We start from the raw sequence: 18539 nt of genomic DNA, 5'->3' as shown, positions 1-18539 counted from the left end.
AGAGCCCGCATCGCAGTGTTGAGGAGAGGGGAGGTTTTTGGTGGCAATGTCCAAGGGTGCGGGGGAGACTTCAAAGGCAGGCTCCAGGAGTGATGGGGTTGGGGGAGGCGTAGAGAAGAGAGACCAGAGTGCAATGGGCAGCTGGGACAGGCTGTGGGGTGACGGGGCATGGGCTGGGGCATGGAGGTGGGGACCTGGGCGCCATCCTAATCGCTTGACACGTGGTTCTCATTCTGTAGCTGGTGCCAGCGTTCTATCTTCTTGTCCTTGTTTTTCAGACACTCGTACCAGTGTTTTAAGCGCTCTCCCTTGGCTGAGATCCCCAGCTGGCAGCCTCCTGGAGGACAAGATGGGAAGATAGGGGCAGGCAGTCAGAGTGGAAGGATGCATGGGAATCTCATTCTGGACCCAAGTGTCTAGTTGGGGAAAAACTGCCACCAAGCAGTGACCCACCCCCGCTCCAGCCACTTGGGATCCATTCTCTCTGGAGGTTGTGGTTATGATGTTATTATTACTACTGGCTTTCTCTGCCTACAGACTACCTACTCAAGAACCTGCAATGGCTCCCTACTGTGGCATCAAGTCACAACTTCATTGTCTATTTTTAAAGACCTTCTTTAAGTCATCAATCCACTCACTGAAATTCTCTCTCACTACTTCTGGTACTCATCATCTATTTCCAGAGTCAGTTTCATCACCCTGCTCAATCCTGCCTGCACATCTTTGCTCTTGCTGTATCCGTTGTCTGGAATTCCCTCCCTACTCCACCTGTAATGACTCCTACTCCACCTCATTATTTGGAGGGGGACTGGGAACAGGAGAACCTTCATTCTGGACTTGCAAATAGATTAAGGAGACTTCCTTTGCACCCTATTTTCTCTTTTCCTTTTTCTTTTCTTTTTTTTTTGCGGTACGCGGGCCTCTCCCTGTCGTGGCCTCTCCCCTTGCGGAGCACAGGCTCCGGATGCACAGGCTCAGTGGCCATGGCTCACGGGCCCAGCCACTCCGCGGCATGTGGGATCTTCCCGGACCGGGGCACGAACCCGTGTCCCCTGCATCGGCAGGCGGACTCTCAACCACTGCGCCACCAGGGAAGCCCTACACCCTATTTTCTGCAGAGGCCACACGCTCCACTCTTCTGTAATTTAATTATTCTGCTGGAGGTGATTTGTTCAGCAAATAACCAATCGTGATCCAATCTTCCCAGCTTTGTAAGCCAAATTGGACCCAAGTGAGGACCATGGGTCCCGACTTAGCGTTTGGACAATGTAATTACCAAAGTAAAGCAGTGCCCTCAACCCTGTGCATCCCTGGGTAAGGCTCCCCCCTCCTGGGAGGATAGAGGATAGGGTTTTCCCCGGGAGCTGGGAGCACTCACCGATGTAATCATTGGACTTGCCAATGTCATAGTCCCAGACTGAGATGTCCAGTGACTTCTTCGCCAGGTCACTATGTTTGATGTCGTAGAAAAATTCCTAGATGCAGCAGAGGAAGACATGTGAGTGACAGGGTTCTCTGAGCCTTCGGCATCGGAAGCTAAGAGGCTGAGTCTTAGGGGTTCATGGACCAAGAGGAGGACCTTGTACTGGGTATCTGGAATCAAAGGGGCCTTTACCCCAGGCCTGAAGAACCCCTCTCAACTAACACTCCGTATAATAAAGCCCCCCAGACCCTATAATTCTCTTTTCAATGACACTGCTTGAAGTTGAGAAGACTGGTGGGGTGTTTCTAAGAGGGCTGGTCCTGGTCAAGTTTCCTTAAAGGCAGATAGCCATGAACTCAGTCCTTCCATTCTGATAGCTTCTGAAGTGGTTTTCCTCACTCTCCATTGTTCAGAGATTAAAGGTAGTTGAGGGTTAGGTGCCTATGTTTTCAGATAATCTGATTTTGTCAATAACTCTTCTGCCTAATCACAAAATTCATTCCTGTTCATCTTTAAAACGAACAAGGAAGCAAAAAAAAAAAAAAAAAAAAAAAAACCCACAAAAACCCATAACCAAAAACTTGTTATCTATCTACCCAAGAATGACCACTGTCAACATTCCCCATGTGTGACCATACTGGTGTCTGTTTTGAAAAATTAATATGAATTTTATACCATATGAAATATATGAATATTGTATTATAGAAATATAATATGAATATACTGTACTGTGGCTTCCTTTTTCCATTTTATAACATATGGTAAAAACCAACTTTGTATGTTAGCAGGTTTTTTTTCCTACATCACCACTTTATTTTTATTTTTAATTGTTTTTCTGCATCACCACTTTTATGGCTTTGTCTAAGAGCTGTGTGGCTGGACCTAACCTAGTGCTCAACATTTGAGTATTTAGATGCCTGACAAGTCAACAGTGTGAATACAGAGGAATAAGCACATTCAATGGGTATCTAGATAGTGGCTTTAGCAGGACTGGATGCACTGAGGATGGAGGGAGAGGGAGAGGGAGAGGGAGAGGGCAGTGCCAACTGGGTGGGTGGTAAAGGGGACAACTGCCCCTATTTATTTGCTCAAATATCAGTATTATATACTATTAGAGTTGGTAAAGACATTGGTAAAAGACATTAATTCATTCTCTCTCCAAATACAGTATCTTCCCTATGACATTCCAAATCTATAGGCTTTTGTTTTAGGCTTGATTTCCTCCAATGATGAGGAACTCATTCCTTCTTTAGATAATTCAAGCTGATCTATGTAAGAAAAAAATTTTTTTTTTTTTTTGTGCTTTACAACTTTCTAGCAGGGAATTTGTTCCTCCCTCACATATAGGAACTATCCCAGAGCATGGCAAAAAATGGGGCAGCCTTACCTCATTAAATTCAGGATTCAACGTTTTCTTCTTAATTTGAGTCTTATGTTTGGCTTTCTTTCCCATATCTGGTTTCAGCCAGCTGAGAGGAGACATGAGAGGCTATTATGGATGAAGTTTAATGAATAAGAACAGCCTCTTAATGACCCCAAAGGTCCTCCCAGTGTCAGGAGAATAATGAACAGATCAGAAAGTGAATCAACATTAATAATGACCAATGTGCATCAGAGCATCTACTTGGTGCCAGGCATTACCTAAGCACCTTATGCATATTTAATCCTCAACAAACCCTAGATGGTACAACCACCCATTTACATATAAGGAAACTGAGCGTTCAGAGTGAAGTTGAGACATGTGCCTCTGGTCACACAGCTGGGGACTCAACCCAGCTGTTGCCTCTGGAGTCTGTGCTCTTAGCTAGGACTTTCTCCCAATGGATCATTGAGAACCTGGAAGACGGTGCCTGGGGCTTCACTACTGATTATCTCTTAAGCTGCCCCCAGGTCCTGGGGAGATGATGAGGATATGGACAAAAGGGAGAAGAAGCAAATCTGATTACGATCAGTCTCCTGTTCAAAACTATTCCATGGCTCTCCTTTGACCTAAAGGTGAAGTTCAAAATCCTTAATGTGGCCTTAAGGCTCTACGTGGTTGGGTCCCTGCTCCTGTCCAGCCTGATCTTGTGCCACGTGCTTCACCCCACACCCCATTCACTCTCCTTTCCATCCCAGGGCCTTTGCACATACTATTTCTTCTGCCTAGAAGGCTCTTCCCCCAGTGTAGACACAATGCATGACACGTAGTAGGTGCTCAATCAACATTTTCTGGGCGAATAAATAAAATGGGCTAAAAACTCTTAAGAGTTAGGACAATTGGATTCTGATGCAAGCTGTCACTAGCTGTGCAACTCTCAACATGAGTGTAATTTCGGCATGCCTCAGCGTCCCAATCTGTAAAGAAGGCAAACTTTTCTTTCTCACTCACAGAACTGCTTTTGAGGATAATCTGAAAGAAGAGATACAAAAGGGGATTTGAAAGGTACCAGATGCTGAACAAAAATAAAGGGCAATTCTGACTTTAAAAAACTTTGTTGGATCTTAAGTTGGTTAATGATCTCCTGTTTTCTTTTTTACAATGCCCACCAGGGCAGCTGATTCACTGGTGACCACTGCAACTCTACTTCTTCTGGAGGGTTGGGTAGGTGGGAGAAGGGGTGGTGGGGAGAGTTATTTAAGAAAAACAATTTGCATGTGTCTGGGATTCAGTGGAGTACAGGACAGGAGCCCAGGAGCTAATGTTCTCTATTGGACCATGTGGGAAAATTAGAAAATTACACAAAATTACTCCTAGAAATCAAACGCGTTCCAGACATGTGTGTTCTTTTGTTAACTAAAATCCTCTTTCAAAGAAAATCTGGAGCAAAGTCCACTGTGGCCTGATTTGTAGCCATGACCTTAAGGGAAGCATTGATTTCTATTGTCAGAGGCAGTGCGGATGGGGGAAGGAGTGTCTCCCAGGTTGGAGAGATCATTAATAAACACTCTTTGCCATGAGTAAGATAGTGATAGTAATTATTTATACAATAATGGCAGGTATTTGTTGAGCACCGACTCCATGAAAATGTATCTCTCAGATCTCCAACTGCAGGGGGAGACTGACAAGCTGCTGGGCTCTGAATTCACCACTATGTTTTCATGTGGCCATGCTCCCCACAGGCTACTCTCAGCAAGTACCTGAGCCAGCAGCGACAGTAGGCAGCCCCATTTCTGGGAGATGCGGGGCTCCTCTAATGGGCGACTGCGCTCAAGGATTCCGCACCACAATGGTTGAAACTTAACAGAACTGCACTGCAGTCTAAGACTCTTCCTGCCCAACCATCCCCCCACTACCCCCCAGGAAGCAGACGTGCACCAGGCCTGTTGTCTCTATGGTCCTCCTCCAGCTCTCTCTCAATTTTCCTTCCCAGGCGCTTTCCCCAGCAAATCTCTTAGCATCTCATCTAGTCTTGGTGTCTGCTTCTTGAAGGACAGGACCAAATGACCAATACTACTCTTCCCATTTCATAGATGAGGACATAGAGGCCCAGAGATGTTAAGGCATGAGCCCAAGGTCACACAGCTGGAGAATATTGAAGACTATTGGATCTGGGATTCAAACCCGGGCAGTCTGGATCCAGAGCTCAGGCTCTCAACAACAACCACATAAACACACATTTTACTGCCACAAGCAAGGCAGAATTCTATTCAGAGTAGCTAAATGTTTCTGTACCAGGCGTAATTTTATTCCTTTTATATGGTATCTCATTTGAGCCTTATGGCCACTCTTGGAAATAAGTGGACTTGTTTTTTCCACTTTACCAATGAAGAATCTGAGGCTCAGAGGCATCAAATAACTTGCTTACAGTTACATAGCTGGTAGCTGGCAGAGATGGGAGGTGCATCCCATGTCTGATTCAATGGCGGCTTGGAGAATGTGCCTGAAGGACCTCCAACTACAGGGAACATAAATGACCAAGGCCCCAGCTGCCGCGCTTGGAAATCCATGCCATGTTTGTGCCAAGCCACACTTCCAGCTGACTACCGAACATGGCAGGGATACCTATGGCAGGCCTACTCCTAGGAGACATGGGCCTCATGTGATGGCCAGTTTTGGCTTGAGGACTTCCTGATGGCTTTGCTGAACTTGCATCTGGGATGCTTCCACCCATCCCTCCCTCCCTTGTCCCCTCACTTAGGGTCAGACTCGAATGGCCGTCTAACTGCTGTCCCATTTCCCCTGACTCTCCCCCTACTTTCCCTCACACAGGCATTTCTCCTCTGTTTAATCCCCTCTTGGCATCTTCTCAGAGGACCCAGAACACAAAGTCTCTCTTATTCCCCATGACTGAGATAACTGGAATAACCCCAAAGCCTAAGGTCTTTTCTTTGAGCATTTCCAGACTGAATCCAGAAAAAGTCAGGTTGCTTCTTTGGTGGTGGGGCTCTGGACTCTGGAGGGATGTGTTGCTGATTCCCAGGTGCTACAAATGGGATTACTGTAACCTTGCTGACCACCCCTCTCCCACAGGAGGAGAGCCACAAAACTTCTCACATGGGTGGGTGACACACCAGGCTGACTGAGACTCCAGACTCACACTCACCGGTTCTGGGCATCCGTCTCACTGTGTGACCTTGGGCAGGTTCTTTGCCCTCTCTGGGCCTCAATGTACAATGATCTTGGGGAAGCTCTCTGGTTCTCTCTTTGCAAGGATCTAGGACCCCCCTCTGGGGCCCATTTATAGTCCCCAGACATTGACTCACAGCTTGACGAATGGATCTGAGTAGCCATTGGCGTCCATGGCCGCCAGGTGCACGCAGCGTATGATGCCCACAATGAGACCTCCCTGCTGTGTGCTGTACATGAGGGACACCAGGATCTTGCCGCGTTCCTCTGTGTCACCAATACGCTCCACCTGCTGCAGTAGGAGAAGAGGGTGTGTGGGCCTAGGAGGGAAGGGGTCTGGGCAACGTGGATGGCGATCATTAAAGAGAGAGTCTGTGGAAAGTAGGAGGAGGTGGGCCAGTGCTAGTGCAATCAGCACTACAGACAGAAGACACCCCAGACTCCAGGGAGGAGCAAATGATGAAAGCCACGGGGCCCAGTCCTAGGCACATGGGGGCCAATGGCTTTACTCTTAGACACGGACTGACCCTGACTCTGATCATAGGCTGAGCTTGACCCTGATTCCAACGTGACTCAGCTCAGACTCCCCCCATCCACCCAGTTTTCTCAAAAGTGCAGTCCTTGGGGCCGAGGGCATGGTTGTGAAGCCAAACTCCAGCCTCTGCCAGACACACAGCTCAGAGAACCTGCCCTACATCCCCATGGAGGGAGCGTGGCATTGCTCGAGTGCAGCAGAACTGCCAGCAGAGCTTCTGCCAAGGTCAAGGGTGTTTCTCGGTTATGAGAGGATGGGGCTTCCCCCACCTTGGGGGCTCCAGGTGTGAAAAGCATGCTCCTGGTCTCATGTTCTAATGCCTTGGGCAAGGGCACCTCTCATGGTGAACCAACAGGCAGGTGGTTTGGGGTAAAAGAGTGGGAAAGGGGCCAGGGAGGGAGAGAAAAGGGAGATGCCAGACCCCGACTGTGGCTTCAACACCCACTCAGCACTCACCTCCTCCTCATAAAGGGCCATGCCTCGGGCTGACCCGGTGGTTCCAGCACGCTTCATCTTGAGGAAGGAGACAGAAAGGAAAAATAACATTGTCAATGGGGCTCATCTCCCTACACAAGAAAAACCAGAAACACCTTCTCCCCTCCACTGGCATCCAGAGCCATGAGGATGGGTTCTCCAAGCTTCTGTGGCCCTCCAGCTTTCCCCCATTCAGCTAAAATGTATATAACATTAACCATTTGAGAGACCATGTTAATGCACAACAGCCTATTGACGTGGGTTGTATTACTATCCCCATTTTACAGATGATGACACTGAGGGTCACAGTGGTTAAACCACTTGCCACAACCAATAAGTGGCAAAGTAGCCCATACACAAAACAGATAAGATTTTGTCTGCTCTGGATGAAGTGGCACAGGGGCCACCAGGTGCTTCTTCCCCCATGGCTCCTAAGGCCTTTTGCAGGATTCTAAGGCTCTGGGGAACACAATGTGAAAAGCACTGGTTAAATCCAACCTCTCCACTTCAGAAATGAGGAAAACTGAAGTCCAGAGGAGAGGGGTCAGAGCTTACGAGGTCCCTGTCCTTAGTGGGGCATAAGAGGGGAGTTGGTGGTGGGAGGTTTAAGAGCAAAGGAGATGATCAGCAGGGTTGTGGGGCCAGTGCGGGCCTGTCCTGCCACCTCTGTGCCTCTGAGGCTGGCTGCGTCCATCACAGTGAGATGGCAGACCCAGGAGCTGACCAACTGGACTCACTGAGTGACGGAAGGATGACAAAGCCTGAAGAGCCAACTGTTACCAGGCAAAGACCCAGAGGAAAGGCTTCATTCCTAGGCACATCTAATGATTTATTGGGAGCCTGGCATTCGGTGTAAATTCTTCCTTGCAATTCTCCCTGTTTTGTCTTCCTTTGTCTGTGCTATAAAATATGGTGCAGCACACAGATAGTCCATCCTCAGGCTGGCCATCTGGTGGGAGGATGCTGCAGGAGTCCCCCTCCCACCCCCCACGGCTTCCCAATGGGGCGCTGGCCCACTGCCCAGGGGGAGCAGGCACGCAGGTCATTGCAAGAAAGCTGGGCTCTGGCTGGTGCCTGAGAACACGGTCCCTGACTTGCGGTATGACCTTGGCAACTCGCTCCTCTTTTTGGGCCCTAGGTGGCTCAGATGTAAAAAAGGGTAGGTTGGATTATGTCTAAAAATACAGATTGCTAGGTCTCACCCTATCTTGCTAAGTCAGAATATCCAGGGAGATCCCCCACAGAATCTATTTTGTAAACTCTGGTTTTAAAATCTCTAGTTGATTCTGAGGTGTAGCCCAATTGGACAACCTCGATTTGGTTCTTGTTCTTTCTCAAAAGGTGAGTATCACATCTAACAATAACAGTTTTCATGCTTTACATGTACTTTTACATTAATCCTTAAAAGACCCTATGAGGTTGGTACTATATTATCCCATTTTACAGACAAGAAAACTGAGGCACAGATAGGTTAAGTCATTTGACTCAAGTTATACTGTAAGTGGCAGAAACTGGGACTCAATCCCAGTCTGGCTCCAGAGCCCATGCTCTTAAGCGCTATGGTATCCTGCCTCCTGTGTATCTCTATGATTCTTTATGACTTCTTGACTGACAGGTGGCTAAAGCAGTATTATTTACTATAATAACAACAGTTAATTTATGAGTGCTTATTAGGTACTAGGTTCTGCCTCCTATGAGGCAGGTGCTGTTGTAACACCCATTTTAGAGACAAGAAAAACTGAGGCCCAGAATAGTTCAGACCCTTGGTGAAGGCCAGGGAGCAGGGAAACGGCAGAGCTGGCTTTGAACCCAGGCAGGCCACTCTGCCACACCACTCTGACCTTCAGAAGTGATGCTAACACAGGGTTGGTAGAAGGCATAGCCAGGATGCAACCCCCATGTTCTGACCTGAAATCTTCACCCTCCCTCCAACAGCTGCCAAAGTCCCTCTCCTGTCTGGCACCCTACAGATCTATCACATCCTTTACAGCCCCAAAAGAAGGCAGCACCCACCTCTCCAACTCTTCTTCCCCATTGAACCCTTGGGGCAAAGGCACTCACCGGGATCACCCGCTCCAGACAGATATTGAAGTTCTTCCTCTGGTTGGGCTTCAATTTTTTGAGTGAGAATCTGGTCTCACCGATAAACTCGTTATGGCCAAATTTGTCCTCATCACAGACAGAGATCCTGCGATTGACATAAAGGATGGAGAAAGAAAGAAGAGCATATATTGAGCTCCTACTATGTACCAAGAGCTCTGATTGATGCTGGCAAGGAACGTGTAATGTGCACAGGAATAATACAACTTCATATTTATTGAGCACTAGTCCAGGTACTTCTAATTTCTTCTTGATCACAGTATAACTTAACAAGCAATAACATACACAAATCTTAAATTTCTAGCTTGTTGGATTTTTGAATTTGCATACACCCATGTAACTACCACTCAGATAGATCAAGATATAGAACACTCCAGCTCCCAGAAGACCCTCATGATCCCTCCTAGTCACTACCTCCCTCAGAGATAATCACTATCTTGTTCTCTTGGCAAGATTCAGTGTCTTGTTTTTGACTTACATTTAAATAAAATCAGATGTATACCCTTTTACATTTGGTTTCTTTTGTTCAACATTATGTCTGTGAGATTCATCCATGTCTATAGTTATTTGTCCCTTTTTTGGTTGTATAGTATTCTATTGTGTAAATATGTTGTAATAATTTTGCTAATTATGGGCATTTGGTTTTGAGCCATTTCTAGCTGTTATGAATAAAGCTGCAATGGAACATTCATGTTCATGTCTTTTCTATATGCATAGATACATATTTCTGTTAGGTATCTTCCTAGGAGCAGAATTGCTGAGCCATGGACTACACACACGTTTAACCTCAGTAGAAACTTTTAAACAGTTTTCCAAAGTGATTCCACCAGTTACACTCCCACCAGCAGTTTATGCAGGCTCTGGTTGCTCTTCATTCTAACTTCGATTTTGTCGGTCTTTAATTTTAGCCATTCTGAGTGGGCCATAGTATCTCCTTGTAGTATGAATTTATTAGTATTCCATAAGATGTTGTAGAAAAAACCCAAATGAACTTTTTGGCCAACCCAATACATTTCCCTGATGATTAATGAAGTTCAGCCCCCTTTACATCTACTTTATGGTCATTTCAGCATCATCTGTTGCAAAGTTAGGCTAGGAACTTAGCTGACTCTTCTCATTTAATTCCTTTTCCCCCCAGACCTCTGAGTTTCCCACTTTGGAGAGGAGACTGGGGCCCAGATATGTTGAATAATTTTTCCCCAGTAAGGGGCAGAACCAGAATTTGAAGCTCCTGATTTCCACAACACTATATTGTCTTTTGCTATCTACTTTGCACAGCATTGAGTAGACCAGAGGCACAAAAAGGGGCAGGTCATGAGAAAGGTCCCTCAGGAGGCCAAAAGGACCAATCGAGGCATGATAATTCATCCTGACATATACTAAGAGGAAGAAAGGACTTTTCCCCCCATGGGGGACAGACAGGAACTAACAGCACCTTGCTTCTTGGCCATGGGGGACAGACAGGAACTAACAGCACCTTGCTTCTTACTTCTTGCTTCAACATTTGTTGAACAAGGTTCAAAGTTCTGAAGGGTCAGAACACCCTCCTGCTGAGCCCCACACTGTACACAACTGGAGAAAGAAATTGTCTCCATTCAGCCAGTGGGGGTGTAAACACCACCATCCTTTCTGCAGGACAGTATGTCTCCAAAGACTCACGAATAATCACCATTTTTGACCTAGTAACGCCACTTCTAGGAATTTACCTTGAAGACATAAGTGAAAAAATACGTAACTACAAAGATCTTTACCACAGTTTTGTTTATAGTTGTGAAAAAGCAGAAATAACATAAGTATTCTATAATGGGAGGACTTCTCAAGAAAATTATGAAGTAACCCTAAAAATGTAACAGTATGCATTGAAAATAATGTTGTAATTGCTCATCAGGGAAATGCAAAACCACAATGCGACACCATTACACACCCGCCAGAGTGGCCAAAATGGAAAAGTGTTGATGAGGATGTGAAGCAACTGGAACTCCCAGACATTGCCGGTAGCAGTGTAAATTGGTGCAATCACTATGGAAAACTGGCAGTTTCTAATAAAGCTAAACATATACATACACCATGGCTCAGCCATTACACTCCCAGTTGTATATACAACAGAAATGTATGCAAGAAATAGCTACTAGAATGTTCCCAGCAGCACTATTTGTAATAGCCCCAAACAGAAAACCAACCAAATGTCAATTAACGGTAGAATGAATAAATAATATCGTGTTATATTCACACAATGGAATACTAAATAGCAATGAGAAAGAACAACCTACAAGTACCCACGACTCGGATGAGTATCACAAATATACTATTAACTGAAAGAAGACAGACATAAAGGAATTATGTGGTATGATTTCATTTGTATAAAGTACAGAACTAGATGAAATTAATTTTTCCTGTTAGCAGTTAGGGTAGTGAATCCCCTGGGGGAAAAGGTCCTCACTGGAAGGGGGCACAAGGGGAGGGCTTCTGTAGCCTGGGAATGTTCTGTTCTCTTAACCCAGTGTGTTTACTTGGTGAAAATTCATCCATCTGTACACTTTTTCTATGTGCACTTTTCTAAATGGATGTTATTACATTGCAATAAAAATGTTTATGTTTCCTTAAAATAATATTGTAGCTGATAGGAATGTACTTGGAACAGCCCAGTTTGTATGCCTTGCCAAATTAAAAAGACCCACACCCCATATTCTGTGATCCAGCAAATATCCCTCCTTAGTTTCTGTCCTAAGGAAATACTCATATGAACACAAGGAAGCATGAAGAATGCTCATCGCAAATTTGTTTGTAATAGAAAAAAGGTAGAAGCTATCTAAATGTCTGTCCACAGGGAACTGGATAAAGTGGTAAACAGTTACATAAAATTTTAAGACATGCCAACAATACCATATATTGTTTATAGATACATAATTAAGTAGCTGAAGCATAGGACACACTTGGAAATGATACCCATAGAATTCAGGATAGTGTTTCGCCCTGGGGAGGAAAGAAGAGAAAGGGGTGGGGGATGAAGTATACAAAAGGAGCTTCAATTTGCATCTGTAGTGCTTTATTCCTTACAAAAAAGAGCTGAAGCAAATACAACAAATATTAAGATTTTTGAAAGACTGAGTATTGGGTTCATGGGTATTTGTTTTTATTATATTCTATATTTTTCTGTATATTCATAACACTTAATAATAAAACACTAAAAAAATCTGTGATAGACCCATGCTATGGAGTACTCTGAAGCAGTTAAAAATTAGGTAGATCTAAATGTCTTCTCATGGCCACAGCCCCAAGATATATTGTTAAGGAAAAAGACACGTTCCAGATATATTCAACATGATATTTCTTATATTGTAAACGACAGTGTGTGCGTGTGTGTATATATATATATATATATATACACATATATATATAGTGTATGTATGTATATAATGAATATACACACACTCACAGAAGGAGAAAGGCAACCCAGGCTGAGGGAGGGGACTAACATTTGAAAGCAGCTTTGTTTTCTCAATAATTCTTTACAAGAACAATGTACTCATTTATTACTTATATAATTTAAAATGCATTTTAATACACTGTAGAAGAATATGAAGTGGCGTCAGTATATTGTTAAGTGAAACTGGCTGATTACTTAATAGGATGGTCCATTTTTATAAACACTTTTAAAAACACTCAACTTTATTAAAAAAAAAAACTTTCGCACACACACACACACACAAACACATACACACCAATATACACACATGCTAAACCCAAATGTCCAGACACCAAGATGTTAACAGTTTCACTTATCTGTATTTTCCAAAAGTGTCTATCAGGAATATATATTGCTTTTTAGAAGAAAAAAAGAAACAAAAAACTACTCTGAGATGTTTTAAAGCGCTGCCCCCAGGAACCACGCATGCCTCAGTCTGCCCAGCCTCAGGCCCCTCTCTGCCCACCCTCCCGGCAAGCACCTGAGGGTCTTCCTCTGCATGTCTTCATCCGTGATGCCATGATAGACCAGAGTCTCATTCCAGATGGGATTTCGGGTGTTCCGCAGGGTTTTTGTACGAAGCTTGTTGGACTAGAACCCAGACAGACATCTGTCTCAGTGGGGAGTCAGCCCTGCAGCTCCATCCCTTGGGCTCATTTGCGATGGGTGGGTGACTTAGGAGTCCACTTCCCTCAGGAGTGTCCAGGGGCTCTGTTGCTCCCAAATGCATGTTCTCAGGGAGTGGGGTCATCCTCTAGGGTGCATCACCAACACTGGATACTGGGCCAGCCCTCCCTCCAGGTACTGGGCCCCCTCTTTGAATTCTTTATAAAGATTAGAAAGCAAAGATATTTTTCTTTGAGAAAAAGTATTGTTTCTAGGCCAGGGAAGCAGAAATGAGAGTCTCCCATTCCTAGGCAGTGAAGAAATAATTTCTGGGGATATTGGGATGGTCCCCTCTGTTTCCCCAGATAGCATCCTCCATGCCTGAAATTCCTTAGAGAGGACAAAATTTTTCATTTTACTCTAAGAGAGAAGGTTAGAAACGCACCTGGTAGCCTGGTGCGAAATCTAATTCATTCTAACATGTAAGTGACTGATTGGATTCTTTGGCAAAGCAGGTTTGGATTTAGGAGTGGGCAAAGAAGTGGGTCAAGGAGAAGCAAACGTCGCTGGGGAGTCAGAAGGAGTAGTGGCCAACAAGTTTGGCCATGGCCAGGTGGGACTGTCTTTCCTTGATCCAAACAAAAAAAGAGATAAAGTGTATGTGCCCGTGCGTGTGCGTGTGCGTGTGTGTGTGTCCTTTTTTGTCTTATGGGGCATTTGATACTTGCAGAGATTTTTTTTTTTTTTTTTTTGCGGTATGCGGGCCTCTTACCACTGTGGCCTTTCCCGCCACGGAGCACAGCCTCCGGACGCGCAGGCCCAGCGGCCATGGCTCATGGGCCCAGCCGCTCCGTGGCATATGGGATCTTCCCAGACTGGGGCACGAACCCGTGTCCCCTGCATTGGCAGGCGGACTCCCAACCACTGCGCCACCAGGGAAGCCCTTGCAGAAATTTTTGAAAGGCATTTTTCTAAGATCATGTAACCAAGTATATAGGCAGCCTTGTTTTTAGGACATCCATGTCAAATTAACACAACAAAGCAAAAAATAAAGCCCAAGAAGGCACATGTCCATTTCCAGCCATGTGCTCTGAGTGGGTCAATCCAAAGAAAGGAGAATTAATCTCACTTTCCCTCCCAGAAAGGTGGAAGGGATGGGGGTAAATTTTCTCTTAATAATAGAACCTTTTCTCAAGTTATCTGGAAAGAGTTAGTCATTTCTGTTGAGAGATGTTTGGCTGGGGCAAAAAATGGGTGGGGGAGGTGGACCATGGTCAGCACTGGGGAGCCCTGAAGGTGTTTGAGCAGGTCAAGGGCATAATCAGGGTATCTGCTTCTCTCCTGGATTCCAGGTTTCTGAGTTAGAGAAATGAGCAGAGCCCCTGCCTCTTGAAGGAGAATGGCTCTGGCCCATCCCTTACCCCTTGCAAGAACTTTGCCAATCAGGGAAGAGGGGGTTTGGGGAGGGCTATTTTAGGCTCTAAGCTGGGAACCTTGGGTGCTTTCCAGAGCCCATGTGCCCCCCTTGCCAAGAGGCCCAGGCCATATGGTACCTTGCTGGCTCCCGGCAGGAGGTGCAGCTTAACGTAGGGATCGGCCAAGCCATTGGAATCCATGGGCTTCAGTCCCTGTAAGAGAAGAAGGCAGTGGCGTGAGGGCCTGGGGAGGGCTGGGCGCTCAGCTATCACAGGCAATGGGCACAGCTATCACCCCATCCTGTGTGCTTCCCCTTGCAAAGAAAGAGAAGGGAAATGCAGTATCTTGAAATGAGCACTGGAATCCGGCAGACGAGGTTTAAAGCCTGGCCAAGTCACTTACTGGATGTGTGACCTTAGGCAAGTTTCTTAACCTCTCTGAGTCTCATTTTCCTCACCTGTCAAATGGGATGCTTCATGGGCTGGTGAGATTTAAACGTGATCCCACCGGTAAAGTGCTTGGCACAGTACCTGGCACACAGGAAGTGCTCCAACAAGGCTGGATTGTTATTGCTGGGATGGGAGGACATGTCCCAGAATGGGTGGGAGAGGAGGAAAGGCCAGCGAAAGGAGGCCTGAGTTCTGGCCCTGGCCCTTGCACTCACTTCTGAGACCGCAGTTTCTCCATCCGTATGATGGGGATCACAATCTCTGCCTGGCCCCCCTCACAGAGCTGGCTAAAATGGCTAAAATGGTTAAAATGAGTCACTGTGGGGGAGAGCAGTTTGTCCGGGGTAGGAGTTAAGCTGGGCTTGTTAACATGAGCAGTTCCAAAATTCCCGGGGCTCAGATACGCTCTGCCCATCCCCCTAGGCCCTGGCTGAGGCAGGTGTCTTATCTCTGGGCTCCCACTCTCTTCTCTCACAGCACTAATCCCCAATCCCATGTATCGTGCCCTGTGATCTCCGGGGACTTCAGTTTCCTCAGCTGTTCAGTGGGGCTGATCATAGACCCTGCTTCATGGGATTCTTGGAGGGTAAAATGAGATCTCACCTGTGAAGGCTGAACTCTGGCCCTGGCACAAGTTCAGTATGAACAACATTTGCTACTACTAGGTGGGGAGAGGAGGCCACAAAGTGGGGTGCAAGGAGGAAATCTGGCCGGGTAGCCTAGAAGGTAAGAGCATAGGCTTTTGAGCTGGACAACACTGGTTCAAATCCCAGCTCCACCACTTCCTGGCTGTGTGATTTGGGCAAGTCCCTTAATCTCTCTGTGCCTCAATTTCCCCATCTATAAAATGAGAACGATGATGAAACCTTCCTCATAGGTTTGTTGTGAAGATTAAATGGGAAGAAATAATTTGTAGAAAGCCCCAGAGGGTATACTATACTCAGGAGATGCTATAGTGCTGGGTTCTTGTCCATTTCTCCATGAGGGCACAGTCTATTCTCGCTCATTTTAATATTCCCCAACATTTAGGGTAGTTCCTGGTACAGAGTAGGTACTTAATAAACATGTCTGGAATGTCTGTTTGGATTGGGAGGTTACAAATTGGCAGACGCTGTGTTTTTCAAATTTGAACTTGAACATCTTTGTTTGGGTCCTGCTCACATCAGTTTAGTTTACCAAAGTTACTACCATTCCCTAATGTCTCACATGTTTTTCTCATCTCTTTACCAGCCCAGCCCCTGAGCCGTTGAGTTTTCTGTACCCCTGTCACAAGGGGGCTGTAATGGTGTGGCTTTCTCCCATTTCTGGAGCTGGAGATGGTTACATATGGATTCAAATCCAGCTCTATCCCTTACCAGCTGAGTGGCCTCAGGCTTTAACTTTCTAAGCCTCAGTTTTCCCATCTGTACAATGGGGCTAATAATAATCTCTTCCTCAGAGGTTCCTATGAAGATGAAATAAGATAACGTAGGGCCTTACCTCACTGTGCTATTGGAGGGCACGTGTAAATGCATCTAACTGCCTGCTGAAGAAGTGACCTGGGTACGTTGATCTAGAAGTTGTGTTAAGCATTTCATACATTATTGATCATCCAAACTGGGACATTTTGTGAGTGGAAAGGAGAGTTCTTAATTATTTCATCAAGGCAACAGGCATAGCTGGGGACCATCTGTGCAAACTGGGACACCCCGCCACCTTCCACGTAACACTCACCAACATCCTCATGGAAGAGACTCTATTATTATCCCTGAGGCACAGAGAGGTTAACTTCCCCCAAATCCCACAGCTAGGAGGGGCGGAGCTGGTATTTGAACCCAGGAAGTCTGGTTCCTGAACCTTGCTTGTTATTTTCTATAGACCAGACTTGGGGCAGGGGGAGATCCTGGTCAACGACTTCCTGGGATTAGCATTGGCATCATCCAGCTTTCTTTGCGGGCTGCAGTAAAGTTGGCTCACTGCCCCTGGAGCCTGTAGCATGGAGATTCTCTTCCAATCTGGTTTGCCTCGCCCCCCCTCCCCACCCCAGAAACCCAGATTACTGTCCTTGTATCTGCAACAATAAGTCCTGACTCAGTCTGTAGCTCCAGCTTGACAGCCCCATCTATAGAAGGAGCTGTTCAGTGGCATGTCAGCTGTCAAGTTAGGCTGTCACTGCTCCCAGGTGACACCTCTGAGATCCCCTCCAGAGGGTGTGGATGGGGCTGGGCAGATCTTGGCTCTGCCCTTGAAGCTTGGTTTCCTCCACTCCCAGGAGGCAGCTGCAGTTAAGTGAAACCCCTCTGGGACCTTCCCCGGAGGAAGTCCTCCCTGCAAAGGAATTGGCTGTGGCTAATTCCTGCTCTTTCCTCATCACTGTCACTGTCACAGATAGACAAGGCAATGACAGGAGACAGACATGGTCACCCATGCCCTCCCCAAGTCCCCTAGAAATGCCAGAACATCCTAAGTGGTCCCCAGCTTGGCCCCCTTACCCACCTTGGCCTTTATGATGGTGCAATGCAGGGAGCTGTTGTCCTGGTCGTAGAGAAGGCTGAACTCCAGGGCACCCAGGGTGGCTGAAGAAGACAGAGGCAGGTACCAAGAGGACATTAATTCATTCAACAAACATTTCCTGAGCACTTACCGTGTGCCCAGTCTGGGCTAGCCATTGAGCCTACAGAGGAGAGGAAGACTCAGTCCCTCTGGACTCCCCATCCTGGTAGACCCTCCTCTTCTTTGGAACCCTCAGCACACCTGTGATCAGTTAATCATTTGTGCAATTGCCTACTTAATGACTTCCATCTGCTAGGTTGAGAGTCCCATGAGGGCAAGGCTGTGACTGCCCTGTTCACTGCTATGTCCCCGCTGGGCACAGTGCAGGGCACACAGTTTGTGCTCACTTACTTGCTGAAGGAATAAATGAGTCTCAGCATTTGCTGTTGCCTCTGTCTGGAATGCTCTCTCTCTAGATCCTCACATGGCTAGTGCCTTTTCATTATCCACATCACAGCTTAAATGTCACCTCCTCAGAGAAACCCTCCCTGATTGCTCCATCTAAAGCAGCCACCCTCATGGTCATTCGCCCTATTTTATTTCCTTCACGGTGCTCTGTCTTTATTTGAAATGAACTCATTGGTATGTTTCTCTCCACTAGAATATTAGTCCCATTAGATCAGCCATCTTGTCTGTTATTATTTTTTTTCTTTTTTTGCCATGGTAACCCGAGCACTTAGAATATTTGGGGGCACCTCGTAGGTGCTCAATAAATACTTGTCAAATATAGAGATGAGTGAGGGAGGGAGTTGAATACAGAGACAGGCTTGTTATAAATCACTAGGGACAGCTCCTAACAGGGACATACACCGGCTGGGAGGGATCTTCTAGGCTTGGCAGGTCAGCAAAGAGACACTTAAGGCAGATGGAAGGAGCAGTGGCCACTGCTCCAGGCAGAAGGACCAGGATGTGGAAAGCCAGGAAGGTGGGATAGACATGGTGCATTTCCAGGGCAGAAACAGCCCCCAGCCAGCGAGGTGGGGGTAGGC

General features: G+C 46.3%; 1 protein-coding gene across 4 annotated transcripts in view; it reads right to left on the bottom strand.

Annotated features, from left to right (window-relative positions):
• Positions 1 to 206: 206 nt before the first annotated feature.
• RPH3A (rabphilin 3A) overlaps positions 207 to 18539 on the bottom strand; it is a gene marked incomplete at both ends in the record, with an annotated part of 61246 nt that continues 42913 nt past the window's right edge. For all 4 annotated transcript variants that reach the window (XM_082852483.1, XM_082852484.1, XM_082852485.1 and 1 more), the window contains 9 exons: positions 207 to 337; positions 1379 to 1475; positions 2811 to 2892; positions 6110 to 6264; positions 6964 to 7020; positions 9043 to 9169; positions 13029 to 13138; positions 14707 to 14781; positions 17494 to 17573. In XM_082852483.1, coding sequence (XP_082708609.1) covers positions 207 to 337; positions 1379 to 1475; positions 2811 to 2892; positions 6110 to 6264; positions 6964 to 7020; positions 9043 to 9169; positions 13029 to 13138; positions 14707 to 14781; positions 17494 to 17573 — 914 coding nt within the window. The remainder of the gene's footprint in view (positions 338 to 1378; positions 1476 to 2810; positions 2893 to 6109; positions 6265 to 6963; positions 7021 to 9042; positions 9170 to 13028; positions 13139 to 14706; positions 14782 to 17493; positions 17574 to 18539) is intronic.

The sequence above is a fragment of the Leucopleurus acutus genome (genome assembly GCF_964270905.1).
Source record: "Leucopleurus acutus genome assembly, chromosome: 13".
NCBI classification, from domain to species: Eukaryota; Metazoa; Chordata; class Mammalia; order Artiodactyla; family Delphinidae; genus Leucopleurus; species Leucopleurus acutus.
This window is presented reverse-complemented; position numbering and strand designations above follow the sequence as displayed.